The following is a 21,416-nucleotide window of genomic DNA, read 5'->3' as shown; positions in this document are numbered from 1 at the left end:
CGTTCCTGCAAATTTTCAGCCTTCTAGGGCAAGCGGTTTGGGCTGGGCGTTGATTATCTGTCAGTCTGTCAGTCAGTCAGTCAGGACTTTGATTTATATAGATATAGATTTGTTACTACCCAATTCAAATTGCCACTCCAGGCTCTCGGGGATTATTTCTCCATCTACGTATATTTTATACGTAACGCCTGTAAGTTGTCTTTTCCCCGAGCATTTATGCGCGAGGGGTGAAACATTTCTACAGGGGCTCGTAGAAAATACATAGGCTATTTCACCCTGAATGTTGGCTTTCCTGACTCGATATTATTAAAATTGAAAGTCGACAATACCGATTCAAAATTTTTATTTTCTACATCAAGAGATATTTTAATTACAGTTTTTAAATAAGGGCTGAACATTAGTTAATTTTTTCCTCCATTTTATCAAAAGTAACTCCTTCAACGCTACAGTCTTTTAGATAATCTTCCAACATCAAAGCAGTCAGTTCCAAATGAGCGACTCCTTTCAACTCTCCCAATTTCAATCTTTTTAATTTCCTGAATAATATAAATAAAACCAACGTTTATAAAGCTACGAAAAGAAAGGTTCCGCTATTAAAGTACCTAAGTCTATGTAAAACTGCTAATCCTCTTTCAGTCACATTGGGGCATCTATCGATTTCTAATTCTTCCAATGTCTCTTTGAAAATATTTAGTCTATCTAAACACCAGTCATCAATGTAGGGGTTGTCACCAAGTTTCAATAGCTTTAGGTCAGTTAGATTTGCTAATTTTTGTAAAAGATTATATTGTAATTAAGGCCTAATTTTAGGGGGGAGGAAGACCTACTAAAGTTTTCAAATCCCTCATACATTAGGCTCATTCCTGTGGTGTCAATTGCTTCCAGAGTTAAATCAGGAACAAAGTTACGAGGGAGATCGTATTGTTTCTTTTCTAATTTAACCCATTTCGTTTGCCCTTTAAATCTAATGGCGCCTCCCCTTGCAACCACAAAATGGGCGCAAGCTAAGTTAGAACCTAGGATTTTGTGTCTTTCAGGTATGAATTTCTGATTGTCTTCTACAGCTTTAGTCAATCGTTTTTGAATATTTTCGAATATTGAAGGAAAGGTAAAATCACCGTAACTTATCGAGTGTAACCTTGCCACATTTTCGATCCCGATAAAATTTTTGGGAACTAAACGCGAAAAGAAACCACCCTTCTCTTCTTCAACATTGTCTAAACGATCAGCCTCCCTTCTTTCCCGTTCACTACCACTCATTTGATATCGATAACATCCAATTAATGGACTTAGTTTTTTGCGTTTCAACGCTATAACTCTCGACTTTAACATAATTAATAATTAAATAATAATATATATTAGAAAAAGTATAATTTATTATACTGTCGGTTCGCGACTAAGCCTAAACCCTAAATATCGTCTGCTTCTGGGGGAATTGAACATTTTTTTAACAAATGCTTATTTCCAGCACTGGTGTTTTTTTTTTGTGGACTTTTTTGTTAGGCTTATCACGTTTTGTTTAATACGTTGATATGATATTTAAATTAAATATCTGCCGGGAGTGTGGCGCACTCCTGTAAGCCAAGCTACTGGGCGGCAAAGTTTGAGGGAATAAGACACATGTCGGCGATCCTACCCTATAGGTGCCGACTGCCCCGTGTCCGCCGGAGGTGACTTGACCCCCACACCCCGTCCGTCACCTCCCAAGTAAACCTCATTTCCTTCCCCTGCTTACACTCCTACTGAAACCTGAATAATCACATCCTTGCCGCGGTCCATAGACCCTATTCGCATTGAAACCTCAAAAAAAAAAAAAAAAATTAAATATCTTAGTTTGCACCAAATATTATGAAAATACTGAAGTAAAGCGAGTCACTCAATACATAAAATTCAAAAAGGTCCTTTCAAGTTAAATAATGGCATATGAACTTTGTCTTTACCAAGTAATAGCCAATGAGGTAGAGGCCGCGAGGCAAGTAATAGCAAAGGTCAATGATCTCTATGGCAAAGGCTTAAGATTTAAAATAATTCAGACAACGTGGTTATTTTTTAACAAGTTTATTTAAAAATTAACAGAACTAAAAATGACTGTAAACGTGTGAAAAATAAGATAAAACGTAATGAATAGAAGGTATTGTTACAATGCCAATAATTTTACAGTTTCAATTTAAAATAAAACGAGGCATGATGAAACCTATCACAGTAAGGGAGGAGATCAATGGGTGAATGAATGATGAGCTTAAGATTATGATAATTTTATAAATCGTTAAACTGTCAGTGGGATTAAAATAAACAAACTAAAATACCATCAGTTAAGAGTAGATTTTTTCCCAACCCAAAGATTTTGAGCATTTTAGGCCTAAATTTGTAATTGAACAATGGATTAATTGGAATTTTATATTTCATTATTTCACGTAAATGCTTAAAAAAATCACATTCACAAGTTTTTAACGCGGGACTTTCAAATCCCTTATTGCATTGATAATGCGTCAATTTTTATAAATAGAGAAAAAAATTAATAATTATTATTAAGTCCTAGAAAAGGGGGCGTGTCTAATTAAATAAAATAAAATAAAATTGTTAATGAAATGAATATTTAACGAGTTAACTTAAAAGTTCCTAATGAAAAATGATAAATCCATTCAGTTTTTTTTAGCGGGTTCACCACTATAAAATAAAAAATAAAATAAAATCAACTTAATGAAATTAAATTAAAAACGAAACCTAAGATTAAAATTAATTAGGAAATATAAATAATAAAATAATTATAAAACCTATCATCACCATTTTCCGCGTTTTGGCCAATCTTTGGGTGTCCAATGTAAACATTTAGAGTCGATCCTAAGAGGTCTTTTAGCAGTGGCTCTATCAAACGCTTCAATCACGTCCGAAGTCAACGTAATTATGTACTGGCCTTTATAATAATTGATTAGGTTTAGGTATTGTAAAGTCGAAATCACATCCTCTTTCTTGATACTCGTTAATTCTGATATTTCACTATTGGGGGGGAAAAATATTAAGTTAAGTATTATATTTAAATTAATTTAATTTAATTTTCAAACGAACTTGATGGTAATTAAGGGTTTTTCGTTTCCATCTGTCGGATTCATGGTGATTAAAATTTCTAATATTGTTTCAGACCAATAACTACGATAGGATAATAGACCCAAATCTGAAAGGGGTTTTTCAGGCGAACCCGTTTTACCTTCGAATTTTGATAATTCATAACCTATAATATCAAAAACAATTAAACAAAATATTTAAATTAAATTAAAGTTTATTTAAATTAATTTCTTAATCGTACTAAATTCTATTAGAAGTTTCCCAAATCCCTTTCTTTGATAAGGAGGTAAAGTCAGAATACAAGCTACATTATAATCCTCAGTTGATTCTTTTTCCTAAAATAATAATGATTAATTAATTTATAATTAAACCGTTAATTAATTAAATAAAATAATTAAGGAAATTAAATGAAACCTTAGAGAAATATCCGACTATATGAAATCCTTTAGAATCCATTTCAGTCATGACATAAAAGAGGAAGGGATCTGTATCATAATAGAGTGTTTTATGATCTAGGAAGCACTTGGCAAGAAGGCACAGATTTTGAGCATAAATCTAATGAAAGTAAATGATGCAAAATGTATTTTATTCCTTGAAAATTCCTTGGAAATTCGAAAATTCCTTGGAAATTCGAAAATTCCTTGGAAATTCGAAAATTCCTTGAAAATTCCTTGGAAATTCGAAAATTCCTTGAAAATTCCTTGGAAATTCGAAAATTCCTTGAAAATTCGAAAATTCCTTGAAAATTCCTTGGAAATTCGAAATTCCTTGAAAATTCCTTGGAAATTCGAAAATTCCTTGGAAATTCGAAAATTCCTTGGAAATTCTTTCTAGAACTAACTTTATTTTTTCTCCCATCAATTTCAAAGAAAGAAATTGCTCCTTTCCTATAAATTTCATTACCGGGTGGATGCCTAAGATTGCATTTAATCTAAAAGCAGCCAATTAATTTTAATAATAAGTTTTCTTTTAACAATCTAGTATTGAGGTATTTATATTTTCTTCTTACTATATGCCTTTGTAGACATTTTCTGGATTTCATATATTTTAGACAATATTCGCAAAGATATATGCAAGGGGAGGAAACCAATTCTTGGGGATAAGGGGAAAAATACCAAGGTCGAATACGATGTCGACCCAATTCTATCATTTCTAAATTTTTCATCCTAGTTACGAGATCATCGTGATGAGCTACCATACTCCCAGTTGTCCTGGGACCGGGAGAACCATCTAAAGAGTCCTGAGGTACCACCAATAATATTTCAAGGGGGAAAACTAATTTTACAATCTGTTTTTTTCATTTTTTTCATTTTTCAATGAAGGAGGTGTAATATTAATATACTTCTTCATTTTGAGGGAATTTCCTTTTTCTGCCAAAAAGAACCTTCTTCGGAGGTCCACCACCATTCTATAAGATATAAGATGCCATTAATCAAGATTAATTGGTTATAAATAATTAATTAATTATCAAAGGGGGCTTTTACTTTTGTAGCTGAAGGTGTGGCTATTATCGGAGGCACTATAGTTTCAGGTATAACAACGGGTCGAGTTGGAACCACTGGAGGAGCGACTGTTGGTGTCTAAAATAACCTTTTTTTTTTACTATAATGTATCTTTAATTATAACTCCGTAAATATTTTTCATTACCACCACTTCCTTATCAGGAGATGCTGGTCTGGAGCCATTTTTAACATCTTTTAAAGGTGTTTTAGCCTCTTTTTTGGGGTATTGGATCTTACGGACTTCTAATCTGTCTCTAGTAACCCATTCATCCAATCTTTTATTATCTACAAAGTGATTTAGCGGAATTTTATTTCTGTAGGAAGTATTTTAATTTTTATTTTATGAATAATGATAAACTTACAATCAATATAATGTATATAATATTGTGGTTCTTGATTGGGGGACTCTTTTATGCTTAAAACCTCTGCCAAAGCTATTTTTTAACAATATATAGTATTTTATTTCACTATATATATATATTCATATTTTTGCGTTATATATATATCTTACGCCAGTCTTCCGTGTTTCTCATACAAACAGGTAAACGACATCCTTCTATAATCTGGCCCTGTTTCATTTTAAAATAATTTACAAACTTAGTAATAAAAAATGTGCGTAAAGTTTATTTGAATTTGGCGCCTTTCTCAAGCATTTTGTTAAACAGCGCCCCCTATTTGCGTAAAATAATAATTTCGATATTTTACGGCTTGACCTATCGGGGCTAGCCGCCATTTTGAGCATTTAAATTCGAGAAAACGAGGTAGTGTTAGGCCCGAAATAGACCAAAATTAAATAACCAAAATAAGTTTTTCATACCGCGTAAGATCATACATCAAAATTATAATTACTTCCGCTATAAAAAAATCACAAAAATATATTTAAATAAGAATTACCGCAAAATTATCGGTATTCTCGGTCATTCCATTATCTTCCGTCATGGTCGCCCTATAGTCGCTTTTTAGAACGGCGACCACGTAGCAACTATTTTCCGAGCCTGAATGACGGAACCTTATTGGTTAATCCCTAGCTTCGGTCTATCCTCTCATCACATTGGACGAAGTGGGAAAATCGTCTGCTTCTAAATTATCCAATCGTATTTTACTTGCATCGGTCGTGGTGTGTCGCGGTTACCCATAGGTTAGGGCCGGTGGCGGGTTAGCAGTACGGAATCGGATAGTGTTCACCGGATTGTGTTTTAACTAATTACCGAGTAAATTTTACTATAAGTGTTAATTTGTTGCGGGTAAAGTGTTCACGGTAAAGAGTTTTATCATATTGGTAAGTTAAATAAGAGACCTTAATTGGGACTTTTGGTTTTGGTCGGCTTCTTCAAATTAAGTTTTTTTAACTATGAATTGTGCCAAGGCTTAGTAATACAAAAGTAAAAGCATGGATAAAGAATGCGCGGTATAAAATTTGTTTCCACGCTAGAGGATAGGCAACTCCCTATCTCTGATGACAGCTAATTCGATTTATACTCAATCTGTTCAAGCTTCGGTTGTCAGCATGCGCAAACTTAATTAGGTTTCCATGTTGGACCGTCTTAACGGTAACCAATACGTTGGATTAGTATACAGGGTGTTTGTGAAAAGTCCATCAATAATGAAAGGGCGTATTTATTGGGCCATTTTGAGTCGAAAATGTTCTATGACATTTTGCCGTCCGAGCCACGGTTTTCGAGTTATGATTTGAATATTTTAGGGATGACCCCTTCATTAAATTAGCGCTGTCTTTCAATTTCTTAATTAAATTTAAGGGGTCATCCGTAAATTACTCCAATCATAACTTGAAAACAGTGGCTCGGACGGAAAAATGTCATAGAACATTTTCGACTCAAAGTGGCCCAATAAATACGCCCTTTCATTATTGATGGACATTTCACAAACACCCTGTATATCGTATAAGCTGCCGTCGGAGATAGGGAGTCGAATATCCTCTAGCGTGAAAACAAACGTCCTCACTGGTATCCTTAATCCATGGTAAAAGTTCGTCAAGTCATTGCTTCTTTCTTTGTACTTAAAAGTTTCGGGAAGAAACATAATTCTTGGAATATTTTAAATGGAGGATTCCATTCTTGAAAAACAGGCGATTGATGAAATAATTAATGACACTAAAAAAGCGGCTATTAGGGCAAATTCTATCGGAGCTCATGGGTGGGCTAAGCCAAATAGGCCTGTAACAAACAAACGGTTTTTAAGGAACATGATTACATCCACTTTAATCACGCCACCGAAACAGAAACCAAAACATAACTCTCGTGATACTCGCGATATAGACAATTCGAAACCACGTGACACTCATATAAGTAGAGAAAGTGTTACACTTTCTAAAAAACCAAAGGTTGACAAAGTGGAAAAACCTAATAAAATACGTGGTAACACTTACGAACATAGACTAAAAGACCGCGAAGAATCTGAACGCTCTAAAACGCGAAACACAGAGACAAGTACTAACCGGAAGTATTATACTTCGAGATACGGTGGTAAAAGAGAACAAACTTTCAAAGATAAGAAAGATATTTAATTTTTAATCAAAGTGTAAAAAGTAATTGACCTTCAAGATAACTTGTACAATAAGTTTATGTTACTATCAAATTTATAAAATTTATTCGTTAATCTTCGGATTTCGCAAACGGACCGAATCTAATGCTTTTGAATGGCGTGAATGTAAAACGCCGGGGCTTCACTTGTCTTATCCAATGGCTGAAAATCTCCATAGACTGTATGTGAAGCCCCTTTCCCAAAAACGTCAGTTAGGAGGCCTGTAAATTGCTCCAAACGCAGGGGAGTGTAAGATAATCGGAAATGGCTGCAAAAAGTTTATAAAAACTTTGTTATATAGATCGGATAAATAATAGGCTCGCAATAGTTAAAAATATCTATTTACTCGACTGGCTCGGCGTATCTCCCTTTCTTTGTAAACTCGCTGTCAGTTCGATCAAACTTTGAGGGTAGACCGGAAATATCCATTAAATAATCCAAAGTAACCATAGATGCCTTCTTGTTCACGTACAAAACTGATGTTTGAATATCCTTGATATGGCGACTCTGAAAATTTAAATTTACTTTTAGTTTATGTTAAAAGTATATTATATAAGGATCCATATTACATTGTAATAAATACTCTTTGCCGGAGTATTTCCCGTATCCAAAATATAATCAAAATTTCTGTGATCAATGAACAAGTAGCCTCCTGGTTTGATCATATCGTGAAAATTTTGAATGGCCCTTCTTTGATTGCTTAATGTTCCATCACTGTCTGGTAAATGAGTGAAAGAATTTCCGAGGCAAATAACCGCGTCAAAACCGTCGTTTGGTTTATGCAAGTCGTCGGCTAATGTTAACCAATTAGCTTCTTCAATAACTATGCGGGGCGGGGGGGAAAATAATTTTGTAGCAAAATTCGTCGTGTCTTTAGAGTTAGAAAATCTTATCTTACCCCATTTATCAAATTCAGCTTCTTTTCTCCTATTCCATCTTTCTTTTAAGGCATACTTTAACATTTTATCACTAGCATCAACGCTCGTCATGTTAAAACCCTCCTCGACAAACATGATTGAATCAATTCTAAGAATAATTAAAATTAGTTATAAGTAGCCCATTTATTAGTTTAAAACAATCTTACCCCGTGCCGCAAGCTACATCCAGAATATTTTTACAATTCCTGGTTCGTAATAAATTGGTGAAAAATTCCTTGTAGTGTTTGGTACGGTCATTTTTGTCTCCAATAAAAATCTCCCAAACTTTGGCCGCTTTACCATCGGCGTATTGGTCAGGTAGACCCTCGACAGCCACTCCTAAAGAACGGGTGCGATACACATTGTCATTCATTGTTGGAAAATTAAGTACAACTGTTGCTACTCGGAATCCCGGAGCTCTATTTGGCTTTCGCTACCGTTAATTTTCAGTTTTAAACTGATTAAGGGGGTGCGCTTTCTCTTAGACTAAGTAGTACTTGAAAAAAATGCAAGGTCAAGTTTCTCAACTAGATTACGATGAAAACTTTGCTATTATCTCTATAGGGCCCGGGAATTTATTAACAAATTCGAGATTAGTCAATCCTTAATCGGCAAACTTTGAGTCTTGACGCACTGACAATATCGATTGATATACACATAAAAAAATTAAATTCATCTTACCATTGTCAATTGGAGCTTCGGGAATTATTTCATTCGGTTTAGGACCCATTATTATATATTTTTTCAACGCAATTACAAAGATTGTAATGCTAAAATGTTTCTGGCAGGTATCTTATATACTGTTGTAACTGTATACGAGAACCTTGCACTGTAGATCAAATTAAACCTAAACTAAAAGTAAAACTAAATCCTACGCTTCAAAATGTTTGTTTTTATTATTAATATTTTTTTTCAACCCGCTGTTCATTTTAATTCTTTTTTAAACTAATGGTTTTATATAGCGTTATACCCTTTATAAAGGAAATTAAATATGTCTGGCGATAGTAATTAGATAAGGGTTATTTTTCTATAATGATCTCTAGATTTTATCGGACGTTGACACATTTTTTGTCCTTTTTCTTTTTGAGGTTAAAAGATATAATATATATTGCGAAATTATTTATGGGATTCTTATTTCATATGACGTTACTCTTATTCGAGATAAATTTAATATCCGGTACTAACTGGGACCAACCAGTTGTACCTTTAAATCGGATGATACGCCGCTCAAATTTCTTTGATGAGAATGTCAACATAATACGATAGGTTTTTTTAAAAAAATTATGTGCAAACAAAACACTTGAAATAATATTATAAAGCTCATACTAGAAAGTAGAAAACTAATAGAAAAAGATGTATATAATTTTAATTGTGAATAAACGTGTTTTCTATAATAAATTACATCTCTTTCTTTTTACGTTTCAATTTTGTAGAATTTGAATTTCATACATTTTTGAAGCCAAATTCCCGAAATGGATCAAGAAATTGGCTCAAAACCCAAGCAAGGTCTTTAGAGATACGAATTATTCCTTAGTTATGACGAAGTGGTAATTCATTTTGAAGCCATGTCTTTTACGATGTTATAGGAGTAGGACACCACTCAAGACGTGGTGGTGGAGGTGGAGGGGGTCGAAGTCATCACCAACCCTCGTCTAATTGTAATACCAAAAAGGAAATTGAAGTAGATGAAAACTCGCCTACAATTCAGGCGTTTCGTTCCTATCAACAAGATCTGGATAAACGCTACGAAAAACACGAGAGAATCGTTAAAAGAGGCCGTGACGTCACTTTTGAAAGCAAGAAAGTCATCTTTCTGCTGCACAGAATTACGGGGTTAGATTCGCTATCTCGTTTGACTGTTTTTTGCCAGTATACTGATAGATGTTGTTGTTGAAATTTAAAGCGAATCAAATAAACAAAGTATTATCAACGAAGCTGAAGAGAAACTAAAGGAAATCGCCAATAATCATCTGAAAGAGATCGCCCTTGAATTGCTCGGAGAAGATTTTTATCAATTTCTTCGAGCGTTTTCGCCAGGCTTACAAGAATACGTCGAAGCCAAGACGTATTTGTCTTATTTAAAAAATGGATCAGTCATAACCATTGATGAGATTAAGAAAGATCTAACATTTGATCACACTTTCGTGAGAAAATTTATACACTTTTCTGTTTTAGAACACGCGCGATCTCATCTTTATGTTTATATAAATCTAGGAAGGAGATAACGAATCTATTACAACGATATCAATGCCATTACCGCAGCAAGAATACCTTTTAGGTGTGGCTGATTTAACGGGAGAATTAATGCGAAAATGCATTAATAGCGTCGCCCAAGGAAACATCGAAGAACCCTTAAAAGTTGCCGCTTTAATGAAACCAATGTACGAAGGATTTTATTCCATCGGTAATATAGCTGGCAAAGAAATCTGGAGGAAAACAGTCGTACTGAAACAAAGCTTAAATAAAGTCGAAAACGCTTGCTACACTATTAAAGTTAGGAGGTCGGAGTTCCCTGAAAATGATAAAATCGCCGATCACGTCTTATCTGACGTTTTCAGTTCCAATTTCAACAATCCAAATATTTCCGAAGATCTTTACGAAGAAAGATAATTAAACAATCCTTCGACCTTTGTTCCTTAAATGTTTCGAAATTTAATAAAACAATTTCTTTAATCTGTAAAGTTTCTTTATTTTTATTTACAACACTCAACAACAAACGCAAAAGTTGTAAAGCATAAATATAATATTTTTTTTAATTTATTTTACACGAATAAAAATAATCTTTTAATTGTTAACTTAATTAATTAATTAATTAATTAATTAATTAAAGGGGTTAAAAATGACTTGATTTTAATTTCAATTTCAAGACTTTATCATATGTCTAAACATATCTAAATGATAAACGCTATTAGATAATCGCCCAAATGCGTTTAGTAAAGTAACAATTTCCGCTCGGGTTAATTGAAATTTACTCTTCCTCATGTTAACTATATCGTAATTGTACTTTCCATCGCCGGAAAATAGGATTTTTAAAGCGGTTCCTAACCCTTGAACCTAAATAACAACGGGGCGGGGAAAACAAATTAATTAATTAATTAAAGAAGTTATAATAAATTTAGTTAAGAAACTAACTTGTAATTTCCCCCATAATTTACACTTGGAACATCCGACACAATCCATGATTTTGGAAATATTCATAAAGTGACTCTTAAATTCCTCTTTTAATTTCTTTCCCTCTAAATCGGAAAACATGACGCTTTCATTGAAATGCTCGGGAAAAGACCTAGAATTAAAATTAATAATTAATCTCCAAAAATAATTAAATATTCCCAAGCAATTAGCCTTATTCCTGATCAGCGCCACCTACCCATAGCGGTGACTTTGAGAACTACTGTAAGCGGCAAGCCAATCAGATGTCGCTAAAATCTGGTGACGTCATTTTTGGTAAGACCCGAGAGTGCCAGTCAGTGACGTCACCAGATTTTAGCGACATCTGATTGGCTTGCCGCTTACAGTAGTTCTCAAAGTCGCCGCTATGGGTAGGTGGCGCTGATCAGGAATAAGGGTAATTAAGAGCTCATACTTGACTATGTCTAATAACTCGACAATATTCTTTTTGACTTCCGAATCTTCTTTGTTATTTCCCGTATAATATAGTTCATTTTCCAAATATGGTCCCGCTTTGGCCAAGGCCCTTAACTCCAGTAGGTATAGAAAATATAGATTTTTTAATCTCTGGGGTCCTTCGCCATTTGTAAGCTTGGGATCAAATCGGCGACGAAATTCTTTCAAATTTGGACCCCATTTACCAGGTTGAAATGTGTTTTTGCCTGAGTTTCAAAGATAAATAATTAAATCTCAATGTAGAGGTCAGAGGGCGCCGCCACCGTTATTACTTGGTATAAAATAATCCGCGCAAAGGTGAATGTTAATACTGCTGTGCATTCCTGAAATAGCTCGGTAAAATACTCGTTTCTCCAAACACATGGCTACCAAAATAACGCGGAAGAACGAGTTAGCGATTCCGCTTATAACTCCTCCCCTTTTCGATAGGAGAGCCATCTCTTGGTGGAATAATGAACCTTTTTAACGCGTTTAATTACCATTTAAGTTTTTTGAAGTGGAATAAGGCCCTAGACCTTTCCCGGGTGGAAAACAATTCTCCCTATAAATACTTTTCCATATCCTATGAGCGGATTTTCCTTGATATCCCGTGAATCTTTCAGGATTCAATAGCAAATCCACGTAATGGGAATCACTGGAATATTCGTCTAGATGGGGTTGAAAACATTAATTAATTTAAACAAAGGTAATTGTTATTAATAGTTATAATTGGTTAGAACAGTGCAATCAATCAATCAATTAAAAACATTTATATGGTAAAAATCCGAATATCGTGACTGCATGTTAGTAACTTATTTTTGGTTATTAAATTGCGTGTAAAACAAAAAGAAAAACACACTGAAAACTGTGCCATTGCTGGGATTAGTCTCTCCTCTATGGAATTAATTACTCACTGATACACTCAACTGAAGGTTGAACACCACTGGTCAACCCTAATTTTTCGCATACATCTTTAAAACAAAACATTTTTGACAAGCACTCAATTTTATTATTATTATTATTATTATTATTATTATTAAATCTTTCCATTCAACATCTATAAATTTCTATGGGAATAAAATGAATTAGTTGATAGTTAAATATGTTTTTTACCATCCATCTCGCAAAAATTATCCTGAGAATCATCGTGATATCTCCACCTTTTAAAATCATTGAATGTCTCGTCGCTATTGTAAAAGAATAGGATAGGATTAAAATTAAATGAGAGGAATTAAATTTAAGGTTAATGCTAACTTTAAATTACCTAATTGTAAGATTAACAGCTCCTAAGCCATCATGATTTTCATCACAGTCACTTTTTCCCTGTGCCTCTTCCGAATACTATAAGATTTAAATATTATATTTAAATATTTCATTTAAGCCACTAGATGTCGCCAGTTGAATGTTTCTTTAGACCACAACGCCATCTAGTTTTTAATGTATAAAAAATCCAGGTGGCGTTTGTTTCCAGTTTCCCCAATTTAACCCCCTTTTCATCCCCCTCTTGCGTGAATGATGACATTTGAAATGATTTGTCTTACCTTATTAAGAGTAATTTGGGAATTACTCGAACCTTTCAAACCAATTGGAACTTTATCCTGTAATGAATATAAATTGCTGGTCTATATATATTTACAAATATGAAATATAATAAAAACTTACATCAGGACATAATTGAACTGTACAATCTTTCATGGAACAAGTAGAATCATCCGCCCAATATGGGCATTGTCTTTCTAAATTGACCTTAAAGTACCTAAAGTAGTCTTTAACCAATATACTTTGCAACTTTGGGTAGATCTTTTTGTTATTAAAATAGTCTAAAGTGTCTATAGTACACGTACAATCGTCTATTTGGCCTTTAAGCTGACAACGGAAACGTATTTCAATTAGATCACAACGACAAGATACTATTTGAAAAGAGTAATATATTTTCCCTACTTGGCAAAAGCAATTGTCCTCCAAAATTTCATTCTCTGAATTTATTCTTTGAGCAAAGGGTAGGCATAATAAAATTACAGCTACACTTTTAAATACAAAACTGCACCATAAATTGTTTGTATTTGTCACGTAAATTGTCACACATTGACTTCTTTGGTGTATAAGTTTAGGTTTCATTTTACTACGTAATAAAATATAAGAAAATAAACATTTTTGAGAAAATAAGTACAAAAATGAATTTATTCATGACTTATGAGAAGTTGAGAACATATTTTTCATGTTTAAAAAATAAATTCATGATTGTAAAGATTATGCAAGAGCTATACTTACAGTAATTGAGTATTCTTATTTATTTATTTTTGCTATTGATTTAAAAAACTTTTTCTCTTTGGAAAACATTAATTTAATATTGTACATAAATGAATGAAGGAGTTAGTTTTTTAAGGTTACGTATGTTAGAAAACAAGTTCATTTTCAAGGAACAATTCCGAGCACTTCAAAGGCGCCGTATTAATCACGTATTATAAACGTAAGAACACCCGATTGGTTGAATTATGATAATTTATGTTATAGTCTTCCTTCTGTTACGTCTGTAAAGGCTGGTAAAGGGGCGAACGTCTATATGCTTATGTTCGGCTCCGATATTACATTACGTTTTATTACGTAAGCAAACATCGTCTGCTAGACTACTTGGCTTCTTCTAAATCGAAGGTTTTCTGAGTTTTAAATTAATATAAATTTTATTTCAAGGTTAAATTTCGAGGTTAGTCTTTGTTAGATAATGTGAAAAGTTCCAGCTGGTTGCTACAATAATTAATCTACAGAAACAGTAAGTTTTTGCATATTTTCATTCAATTTTTGGTGTGGCACACCGAGGGTTAAGATAAGGGGTCAAATATTTTGGCAAACGTGACTTTTAACACGTGCGTTGTGGTGGCTAATTTGACCATCTCTATGTTGACTTTGTGTCAGGTATTTTTATCGGTTAATTTGAAAGTTTTCTGTGCTTTTTTTTGGTAAAGATTAAAATCTCTTGGGGAAATATGAGTGCATTTAGGACCAGTTGCAGGCTTTTATGCCATAACCTTTCAAGGTCACTTCCAAGGCAGAGATCTAGAGCCGTGTGGCTTCAAGATGCTGGTGGGTAGTCGTGGGTTACGATACCATGGATAAAAAATGCGCGTACTGAAATCTGTTTTCACGCTATAGGATAGGCAACTCCCTATCTCGAACGACAGCTTATTTTGTATATACTCTGTTACAACATCGGTTGTCAGCACGTGCAAAGCTAGGTCTCTATGTAACCTAGCTTTGTGCCTGCTGACAAGAGGCGAAAAACTTCAGGATTTTCAGGGTTTAAAATATCCGCGAGTTTTTTAGCTCGAGTGCACGGACCTCTAGGCATTAGTTTCAAATACGTATTTGAAATTAAGTCCTAAAGGTCCGTGGACTCGAGCTAAAAAAAACTCGCGAATATTTTAAATCCTGAAGTTTTTGTCTCTTGTCAGCACGCACAAAGCTAGGTTACATAGAGACCTAGCTTTGCGCGTGCTGACAACCGATGCTGTAACAGAGTATATACAGAATAAGCTGTCATTCGAGATAGGGAGTTGCCTATCCTATAGCGTGAAAACAAATTTCTTGACGCGCATTCTTTACCCATGGAATTACTCTGTTTTAGTAGAAAATGCGTAAAATAGGCACACAAAAATATTTTAGCCACAAAACCCCGATTATATTGCGCGCAAACTCAAATAAAATCCAAGGAAACCAAATTATTAAACCAGTTACGATCTAGAATAAAGGCCACAGGACCCATGACAGTTGCAGAGTACATGAAAGAAGTTTTAATAAATCCCATGTCTGTAAGTTTAGCGGTACTTGCTGGCTGTCAGATTATTCAAAACTAATAAAAAAAAAATATTCTTGGCCTTAAGGGATATTATATGCATAGAGATGTTTTAGGCAGCTCGGGTGACTTCATAACATCACCCGAAATATCTCAAATGTTGGGAGAGGTATAAAAATGTTAGACCTACTATAATATTAGACGAAAGCTGAAGCTGTTTCAAATATTTAGTTGGTGGCTGTTTGGTTTATTAACGAATGGATTAAAGCTGGAAAGCCTAAACCATTATACGTGATAGAAGTGGGACCAGGAAGGGGAACAATGTCCGATGACATGCTAAGAGTTTGTTTAAATTAATTTAGGTTATTCTCGACTTAATTTCAGATATTTTAAATTAAATTTGGGGCGTCTCGTTTTTAGATATTTTCTCAATTTAATGACGCGATGGAAGTGGTTTCTCTACACTTAGTCGAAGTTAGCCCCCATTTAAGTCAATTGCAAGAATTGAAACTATGCGGAACTGTTAGTGTCTTAAAAGACGTGATGGAAACCGATGAAAGCCAAAGACATTTATCCCAAAAGAAAGGTTTAATCACGGATGATTTAGCCTATAAGCAAAATATCACCAAACACGGTGTCCCTGTCTCTTGGTATCACCATTTGGATGATATTCCGGCTGGTTTCACGTGCATGATTGCTCACGAACTCTTCGATGCCCTCCCTATTCACAAATTTCAGGTTAATTGAATTCCAATAATCGCTACATTGTTTCGGTTTCAAAACTAAAATTCTTGTATAATAGAAAACTCCCGAAGGTTGGAGAGAAGTTTTAGTTGATATTGATGATGGCTTGGGCCAACATCATCTCAGATATGTCCTCTCTAGAGGACCAACTCCGGCTAGCCAATTTTTTATTGACGTAATTAAATTTTTCTTCAACTTACATCGATGTATAAAAAGGGGTGTTTTTTTAGGTCAAATTTTGTCTATTTAGGCAAATGAAAAAAGGGACCATATAGAAGTTAGTCCAGAGAGTGGAGTCCTAGTTCAAGAAATGGCTACCAGGTTAAATAGGGACGGAGGATGCTCTCTTATTGTTGATTACGGTCATAATGGAGAAAAAACGGACACATTTAGGGTACAAAAATACATTTAACCTGCTTGGAATTAAATGATCAGTTATGTTTAATATTTGTAAACAAATTAAGGCATTCAAACGACACGCTCTTCACGACCCCCTTTGTGAACCAGGGACAGCTGATTTAACAGCGGATGTTGATTATTCCTATCTGAAGAAAATGGTTCATGACAAAGGTCCTTGTCAAATTAAGTGGTTTTAACAAGGAACTATAGGAATATAGCGTGTATTTCTTATTTAAATAGCCCTTGTCTTTGGCCCTGCCACTCAAGAAACATTTTTGAAGAATATGCAAATTGCTATAAGACTAGAGGTAATTAAATTAATCAAACTAATTAAATTATATCAGTGTATTAAACGTTGGTTGGTTTCTTTACTCCCAGAAACTCTTAAAAGCCGCTAATTCGGAAGAACAACGAAAGCAAATTGCATCTGGTTATGACATGCTGGTCAGTCCGGAAAAAATGGGGGAGAGATTCAAATTTATGGGTCTTTTTCCATTGGACATGGAGGAAGATTTAAGAGAGAATCCCCCCGCTGGATTCTTTCCCGCTAGCTCCTAGTTTACCCAATGTTTAGAGACAGTGCCTTTAAGCCTTCTAAGTCAAAGTGAGTGGAGAAATGACACGTACGGATACATCAAAAGGTTAAAAACAACCCGATAACAATTAGCAGCAGCAGCAGTAGCCCGGCCAGCCATAATTGTCCATTCCTTTAGATTGTGTAATTAATAGTCTAATTAATCTAAGTCAAACGAGGATATATATCTTTTAAATATAATATACGTTAAGGCTCTACTTAATGGAGTATCAGTCCGCTTGTAATCATTCCACTCTTGACAGTCAACTGTCTTTGTCTCTTGTAACTGTTAATTGTTTTCTGCCCTCGCATAAGAATTAAGGCAGCCACCCCAAAGGAGGGACAACTAAAGCGCGTCAAATTAAGTGTAAACGTCATTTTTCAGTTAATTAATCATTTTTTTAATTGCAAACTCGTTAAAATCTGCAATGTACATCTGTTTTTGTCAACATTGAGTAAATTTCTATGAATTTGCCTGGATGAAATGTGTGTCGCGATACTTTTAAAATAAAAGTAACGCTAGATTTAAGAATAGACGCATTTTAATACAGCTGAATTCAATTTATACATGATTGTTTTTTAAATAATCTTTTAATGACACGATTTTAGCAATTCAGTTTGGATTCCTCCAATTCCTTGGCGGTGAAATGCAATATAGCGGCAATCGCGTTTAACATGTGCATTTTGCCGCCTAAATCTTTACACAAAACGAATCTAAGGACGACGTTTTTTAAGTACTCCATGTTGACGCCTTTCTCGTTTTGACTGCTTTCGAGACGCGAGACTTTCTTGCTCAGTAGTTCAATCTCTTCCACGTATTTCTCCTCTTTAGTGGCGGCCACGCATTGCAGTTCTCTCAGGGTACTTTCTAGCAAATGTCGGCCCCTTCTTAGATTGCTAATCTCCACGTCCTTTCGGGCGATTTCTTGGACGTAATGAAGAATCTTTTGCTCTCCTTTCTTGGAAGCCATTGTTTTGGAAAGCATTTCCGCCACTGTCTCCTTTTTGGAGTTTTCACCTTCCGATTCCGAGTTATCAGAGTTTTTAGACTCGGTTGCGTCTTGTTGTAGTTGAAAGGAACCCTGTTAAAGCAAAGGGATAAGAATTTTAATGAGATGGGACGTGGCGGTTTGTTTGGGGATTAGTTTCTCGAGTAAACCTGGAATAAAGGATGCGTTAACAAGCTGTCCTTGACGTTTTGTATCTCCTTATCCTTTTCTTGAAGCAAGGCTAAGGTTCTTTCTCTTTGTTTTTGCATCTGTTGCTCTAATTCGACCAATTTCGACGCGTGATTCGACTCAATTTGACTAATTTCGCGACGATGTTTCAGTTTAAGATCTTGCAAGGTGTTTTGCAGTTTATTAATAACTTGTTGTCGATATTCTTCACCCGACTCTGACTGAGATTTCAGCGTTTGTAATTTGTTTTTCAGTTCGCTAATTTGATTATAGAGAGTTTCGTTCTCTTTGGAATAATCTTGGTCCTAAAAAAGCAGCAAAGTCCGAATTTGTAAAATGGAATTTCTTCCGTGGGGATTCGAAATAAGGCGCTCTACTTTGACTGATTTGCTTTTCAACACCGTTTGCGCTCTGGCTTTATAATGTTCAAATTCGTTTCTCAATGCTTCTAATTCTTCGTGACAATGAGAGTGAAGATCCGATTCTGGAAGCGTGTTGTTTATACTGAACACTTCTGTAATTGTAAAGACACGTTTGAATTAAGTCTTAAAATACGTTTTAATTAGCCTTATTCCTGATCAGCGCCATCTACCCATAGCGGCGATTTTGAGAACTACTGTAAGCGGCAAGCCAATCAGATGTCGCTAAAATCTGGTGACGTCATTTTTGGTAAGACCCGAGTGTGTTAGTCAGTGACGTCACCAGATTTTAGCGACATCTGATTGGCTTGCCGCTTACAGTAGTTCTCAAAGTCGCCGCTATGGGTAGGTGGCGCTGATCAGGAATAAGGCTAATTGAAAGTACCACTAAGATCAACGGGAAATTCCGATCTTTCATTGGCTATTTTTAAAAGATTCTTTAGTTTGATTATTTTATCAATTAGCAATTGAGGATCTAATTTGGACGCCTCGAATTCCAATATTCCATCCGAGTTGGCCGCCTGAGCGAGGACCATATTTTCCAAATCCAACTGAGCCACTCTGTCCTAATTGCAGGTTTCGAGAGGTTTTAAATATAGGTCTAAACGTTAGGTGTACGTGTACAATATAGACCTTAAGTTTGACAATAGCTTGTTGATCTTGTTGCCTTAATCTATCGTAATTTCCTATCATTTCTGATAGTTCAGCGACTTTCATCTCTAAGGTGGTAACTCTCTCTTCACTTCCTCGCGCCAAGCTTTTAAGTTTTTCCTCGGCTTCATTCGCCCTGCGTTGTTCTTCTACAACAGCGTGTTGTTGATCCAACTTCATATCCTTCATTTCTTTTTTAAGTTCAAAAAGAAGGGGTGACGGTTTCAGAGACGCGTTTTCAGTCGAAGCTAATTTTTCTCTCATTCTATTTAATTGCGTTTCCAATTCCAAAACGGTTTTACGATAATCTTCCAATTGTTTTTCAAAGTGTTTGCAACCGTTTTCATTCTGTTTCCTTAATTTATCCACTTGTTTCGCTAATTTATCGCTAGAATTTCTTTCATTGGTCAATAAAGATTGGAGTTCTCTCAACATCAACGCGTTGTTCTTATTCTCTTCTTCCCTCTGTTTTTGTTCCACGCCTAAATTCCATTTGTGCTACCATGAAAAATAGAGTAATTTATTGTCGCAACTATACTAGAAGTTCAAGTTCGTAAGTAATTAAATAAATACTTCTTGTATTTTTTGATTTAGTTTTTTTATTTCGGCATTGTGTTGTTCCTTTAATTGCCCTATTTCTTGTTGTAGAGTTTCGCATTCTTGCTGCGAATCAATTTTAATTTAAGTGAAAGTTAAATTTAATTAAAGGTTCAATAAATTAATTGTACCTTTAATTTTTTCTTATCAGTGGTTAAACAATTTTCAATTCTAATTTTTTCATTAGTTAAGGTGCTAATTGCTTCTTTCAAAGTACTCAATGTATCGTTGGAATTGCCCTAAAAATATGTTCCCCTTTAAATATCTTTTAAACGGGGTGGAATATAAAAAGGATTGCTCAGGGGGGGGGGCTTTAAAGTTTGTTGGGGGATGCTAGGTGGAAAAGTTTTCAGGGTACTGATAATTTGTGGGGGGGGGGGTTCCTTCCATTAGGGGTCACTCAGACTCCCACGACGTCGTATAACACGACCACCCCTCGACTGACAGGTTCTGGGAAATTTTGTTTTGGATTGGTTTTTATGGTGCAATACTTAGATTTGTACTGTTTGTAGGGGGACATAGGTTACCTTCAAAGCTTTCTAGTATTTTCACTCTCTCTATTAGCTTGTTTTGTAGGAATGTGTTTGACCATAGATACGATCTTTTGGGGGGGGGTCACACTCGCCTCCACGTCGCCTGACAGGGTTCTGGGAAATTTTGTTTTGGATTGGTTTTATGGTGCAATACTTAGATTTGTACTGTTTGTAGGGGGACATAGGGCGCTTTCTAGTATTTTCTCTCTATTTATTAGCTTCTTTTGTAGGAATATTTTTAAGTTAAAGGGAAAAGTGAATTTTTTGGCAAATTTTTAATAACTGACTTCAATTTAATTTTTGGGATGGTTACAAAATATCGTTTTTCTACCTCTTCAGTAGACAACTGAGTTTCACTTCCAGTTTCCGTTTCACTAGTTTCTTTATCATTTCCTTCTTTATTTTTCTCTTCTGATAAGTTTAAGGCTTTTAAACTCTTTTCTAGAGCTTCTTTTTCTTTCGTGACACCTTTATACGCCTCAATTACATCTTTAAATTAATAAATTTGTCATTATTAAACGTTATTGACTGTAATTAAAAGTGGATTCTTAAAGGAGTTGGCACTCCGCGTTAAATTCCCTACAGCTTAACGCAGCCAAAGGCGGGGAGCTGCCAGTTGCTCTATAAACTTCCGTATTCTATTGATAACTTACCCCTAAGTTTGTGTCTATAATTAAAAATTTTGTTTTCCTGTTCCTCTATAATTTCGATTAACTCTTTTTTCGATTTCTTTTCCATTATTAATTTAATTTAAATAATATTAATTAAGATTGTAAACAATTGATCACCCATGCACGTTTGCCAAATGTCAAAATTGGACCATAATAGAGTGGCAGACGTATAATTATACAGCGCATGCGCCAGTAAACGGGATGGGGGGCGCCAATCAAAAGGGGAGTAAAGAC

The 21,416-nt window shown here is 34.8% G+C and overlaps 7 protein-coding genes across 10 annotated transcripts; 2 read left to right on the top strand and 5 right to left on the bottom strand.

Annotated features, from left to right (window-relative positions):
• Positions 1–326: 326 nt before the first annotated feature.
• On the bottom strand, positions 327–1,472 carry LOC149717821 (distal membrane-arm assembly complex protein 2). Its single transcript, XM_089840766.1, has 3 exons — positions 828–1,472; positions 603–765; positions 327–536 (listed from the first exon to the last, which is right to left on the bottom strand). Exons 1-3 carry the CDS (start codon positions 1,330–1,332, stop codon positions 398–400), a joined length of 807 nt encoding a protein of 268 aa, XP_089696892.1. The 5' UTR covers positions 1,333–1,472; the 3' UTR covers positions 327–397.
• Positions 1,473–2,042: 570 nt separating this feature from the next.
• On the bottom strand, positions 2,043–5,661 carry Tip60 (Histone acetyltransferase Tip60). Of its 3 annotated transcripts, none has more exons than XM_089840752.1 (13): positions 5,460–5,661; positions 5,077–5,134; positions 4,928–4,999; positions 4,711–4,850; positions 4,548–4,643; positions 4,406–4,471; positions 4,073–4,315; positions 3,905–3,994; positions 3,478–3,618; positions 3,305–3,398; positions 3,067–3,229; positions 2,785–2,997; positions 2,043–2,667 (listed from the first exon to the last, which is right to left on the bottom strand). In XM_089840752.1, exons 1-13 carry the CDS (start codon positions 5,502–5,504, stop codon positions 2,643–2,645), a joined length of 1,446 nt encoding a protein of 481 aa, XP_089696878.1. In that variant the 5' UTR covers positions 5,505–5,661; the 3' UTR covers positions 2,043–2,642. The 3 variants fall into 3 exon arrangements, with proteins under 3 accessions (XP_089696878.1, XP_089696879.1, XP_089696880.1); XM_089840753.1 differs by having other exon boundaries at positions 4,073–4,303; XM_089840754.1 differs by lacking the exon at positions 2,043–2,667 and having other exon boundaries at positions 2,781–2,997.
• A 28-nt stretch (positions 5,662–5,689) lies between these two features.
• Trax (Translin associated factor X) lies at positions 5,690–10,704 on the top strand. 2 transcript variants are annotated; one of them, XM_089840762.1, is made up of 5 exons: positions 5,690–5,844; positions 9,457–9,529; positions 9,616–9,856; positions 9,927–10,167; positions 10,238–10,704. In XM_089840762.1, the coding sequence occupies exons 2-5, from the start codon at positions 9,496–9,498 to the stop codon at positions 10,631–10,633; spliced, it is 912 nt and encodes a 303-aa protein (XP_089696888.1). In that variant the 5' UTR covers positions 5,690–5,844; positions 9,457–9,495; the 3' UTR covers positions 10,634–10,704. The 2 variants fall into 2 exon arrangements, with proteins under 2 accessions (XP_089696888.1, XP_089696887.1); XM_089840761.1 differs by having other exon boundaries at positions 9,610–9,856.
• Gnmt (Glycine N-methyltransferase) lies at positions 7,065–8,876 on the bottom strand. Its single transcript, XM_089840764.1, has 5 exons — positions 8,191–8,876; positions 8,005–8,132; positions 7,676–7,929; positions 7,453–7,613; positions 7,065–7,374 (listed from the first exon to the last, which is right to left on the bottom strand). The coding sequence occupies exons 1-5, from the start codon at positions 8,394–8,396 to the stop codon at positions 7,209–7,211; spliced, it is 915 nt and encodes a 304-aa protein (XP_089696890.1). The 5' UTR covers positions 8,397–8,876; the 3' UTR covers positions 7,065–7,208.
• Positions 10,705–10,709: 5 nt separating the features above from the next.
• Positions 10,710–14,144, bottom strand: Ero1L (endoplasmic reticulum oxidoreductin-1-like protein). Its single transcript, XM_089840755.1, has 11 exons — positions 13,898–14,144; positions 13,568–13,748; positions 13,289–13,492; positions 13,168–13,224; positions 12,891–12,967; positions 12,740–12,813; positions 12,127–12,294; positions 11,920–12,012; positions 11,607–11,853; positions 11,156–11,306; positions 10,710–11,077 (listed from the first exon to the last, which is right to left on the bottom strand). The coding sequence occupies exons 2-11, from the start codon at positions 13,742–13,744 to the stop codon at positions 10,886–10,888; spliced, it is 1,440 nt and encodes a 479-aa protein (XP_089696881.1). The 5' UTR covers positions 13,745–13,748; positions 13,898–14,144; the 3' UTR covers positions 10,710–10,885.
• A 101-nt stretch (positions 14,145–14,245) lies between these two features.
• LOC149717816 (protein arginine methyltransferase NDUFAF7, mitochondrial) lies at positions 14,246–17,665 on the top strand. The gene is made up of 11 exons (XM_089840758.1): positions 14,246–14,396; positions 14,590–14,707; positions 15,287–15,432; positions 15,505–15,585; positions 15,648–15,758; positions 15,837–16,154; positions 16,219–16,335; positions 16,411–16,554; positions 16,625–16,730; positions 16,800–16,867; positions 16,938–17,665. Exons 2-11 carry the CDS (start codon positions 14,611–14,613, stop codon positions 17,115–17,117), a joined length of 1,368 nt encoding a protein of 455 aa, XP_089696884.1. The 5' UTR covers positions 14,246–14,396; positions 14,590–14,610; the 3' UTR covers positions 17,118–17,665.
• On the bottom strand, positions 17,658–21,389 carry GCC88 (GRIP and coiled-coil domain containing 88 kDa). The gene is made up of 9 exons (XM_089840744.1): positions 21,165–21,389; positions 20,843–21,000; positions 20,110–20,217; positions 19,955–20,044; positions 19,364–19,879; positions 19,116–19,296; positions 18,689–18,825; positions 18,293–18,616; positions 17,658–18,215 (listed from the first exon to the last, which is right to left on the bottom strand). Exons 1-9 carry the CDS (start codon positions 21,247–21,249, stop codon positions 17,739–17,741), a joined length of 2,076 nt encoding a protein of 691 aa, XP_089696870.1. The 5' UTR covers positions 21,250–21,389; the 3' UTR covers positions 17,658–17,738.
• Positions 21,390–21,416: the final 27 nt, after the last annotated feature.

This window comes from Phalangium opilio, unplaced genomic scaffold, assembly GCF_054372755.1.
Source record: "Phalangium opilio isolate 3A_F unplaced genomic scaffold, DU_Popi_V2 ptg000003l_1, whole genome shotgun sequence".
NCBI lineage: Eukaryota > Metazoa > Arthropoda > Arachnida > Opiliones > Phalangiidae > Phalangium > Phalangium opilio.
This window is presented reverse-complemented; position numbering and strand designations above follow the sequence as displayed.

Bases quoted from the DNA above. Each gene is read 5' to 3' on its own strand.
- Gnmt (XM_089840764.1), bottom strand. From the start codon at position 8,396: ATGAATGACAATGTGTATCGCACCCGTTCTTTAGGAGTGGCTGTCGAG. The intron at 7,930-8,004 runs GTAAGATAAGAT...CGCCCCGCATAG, and splicing joins AGCTGAATTTGATAAATGGG to TTATTGAAGAAGCTAATTGG. The intron at 7,614-7,675 runs GTAATATGGATC...TTAAATTTTCAG, and splicing joins CAAAGAGTATTTATTACAAT to AGTCGCCATATCAAGGATAT.
- Ero1L (XM_089840755.1), bottom strand. From the start codon at position 13,744: ATGAAACCTAAACTTATACACCAAAGAAGTCAATGTGTGACAATTTAC. The intron at 13,225-13,288 runs GTAAGTTTTTAT...TATTCATTACAG, and splicing joins CAGTTCAATTATGTCCTGAT to GATAAAGTTCCAATTGGTTT. The intron at 12,968-13,167 runs GTAAGACAAATC...TAAATCTTATAG, and splicing joins CCCAAATTACTCTTAATAAG to TATTCGGAAGAGGCACAGGG.
- Tip60 (XM_089840752.1), bottom strand. From the start codon at position 5,504: ATGACGGAAGATAATGGAATGACCGAGAATACCGATAATTTTGCG. The intron at 5,000-5,076 runs GTAAGATATATA...GTTAAAAAATAG, and splicing joins GAGAAACACGGAAGACTGGC to CTTTGGCAGAGGTTTTAAGC. The intron at 3,619-3,904 runs GTTAGTTCTAGA...TACTTTCATTAG, and splicing joins TTGATGGGAGAAAAAATAAA to ATTTATGCTCAAAATCTGTG.
- LOC149717816 (XM_089840758.1), top strand. From the start codon at position 14,611: ATGAGTGCATTTAGGACCAGTTGCAGGCTTTTATGCCATAACCTTTCA. The intron at 16,155-16,218 runs GTTAATTGAATT...CTTGTATAATAG, and splicing joins TCCCTATTCACAAATTTCAG to AAAACTCCCGAAGGTTGGAG. The intron at 16,555-16,624 runs GTACAAAAATAC...AAACAAATTAAG, and splicing joins AAAAAACGGACACATTTAGG to GCATTCAAACGACACGCTCT.
- GCC88 (XM_089840744.1), bottom strand. From the start codon at position 21,249: ATGGAAAAGAAATCGAAAAAAGAGTTAATCGAAATTATAGAGGAACAG. The intron at 20,218-20,842 runs GTAGAAAAACGA...ACATATTTTTAG, and splicing joins CTCAGTTGTCTACTGAAGAG to GGCAATTCCAACGATACATT. The intron at 18,617-18,688 runs GTAGAGCGCCTT...CTGCTTTTTTAG, and splicing joins TGAAAAGCAAATCAGTCAAA to GACCAAGATTATTCCAAAGA.
- LOC149717821 (XM_089840766.1), bottom strand. From the start codon at position 1,332: ATGTTAAAGTCGAGAGTTATAGCGTTGAAACGCAAAAAACTAAGTCCA. The intron at 766-827 runs GTAGGTCTTCCT...TACAAAAATTAG, and splicing joins TGAGGGATTTGAAAACTTTA to CAAATCTAACTGACCTAAAG. The intron at 537-602 runs GTACTTTAATAG...TATATTATTCAG, and splicing joins GCAGTTTTACATAGACTTAG to GAAATTAAAAAGATTGAAAT.
- Trax (XM_089840761.1), top strand. From the start codon at position 9,496: ATGGATCAAGAAATTGGCTCAAAACCCAAGCAAG. The intron at 9,530-9,609 runs GTCTTTAGAGAT...ACGATGTTATAG, and splicing joins TGGCTCAAAACCCAAGCAAG to GAGTAGGACACCACTCAAGA. The intron at 9,857-9,926 runs GTTAGATTCGCT...TGAAATTTAAAG, and splicing joins CTGCTGCACAGAATTACGGG to CGAATCAAATAAACAAAGTA.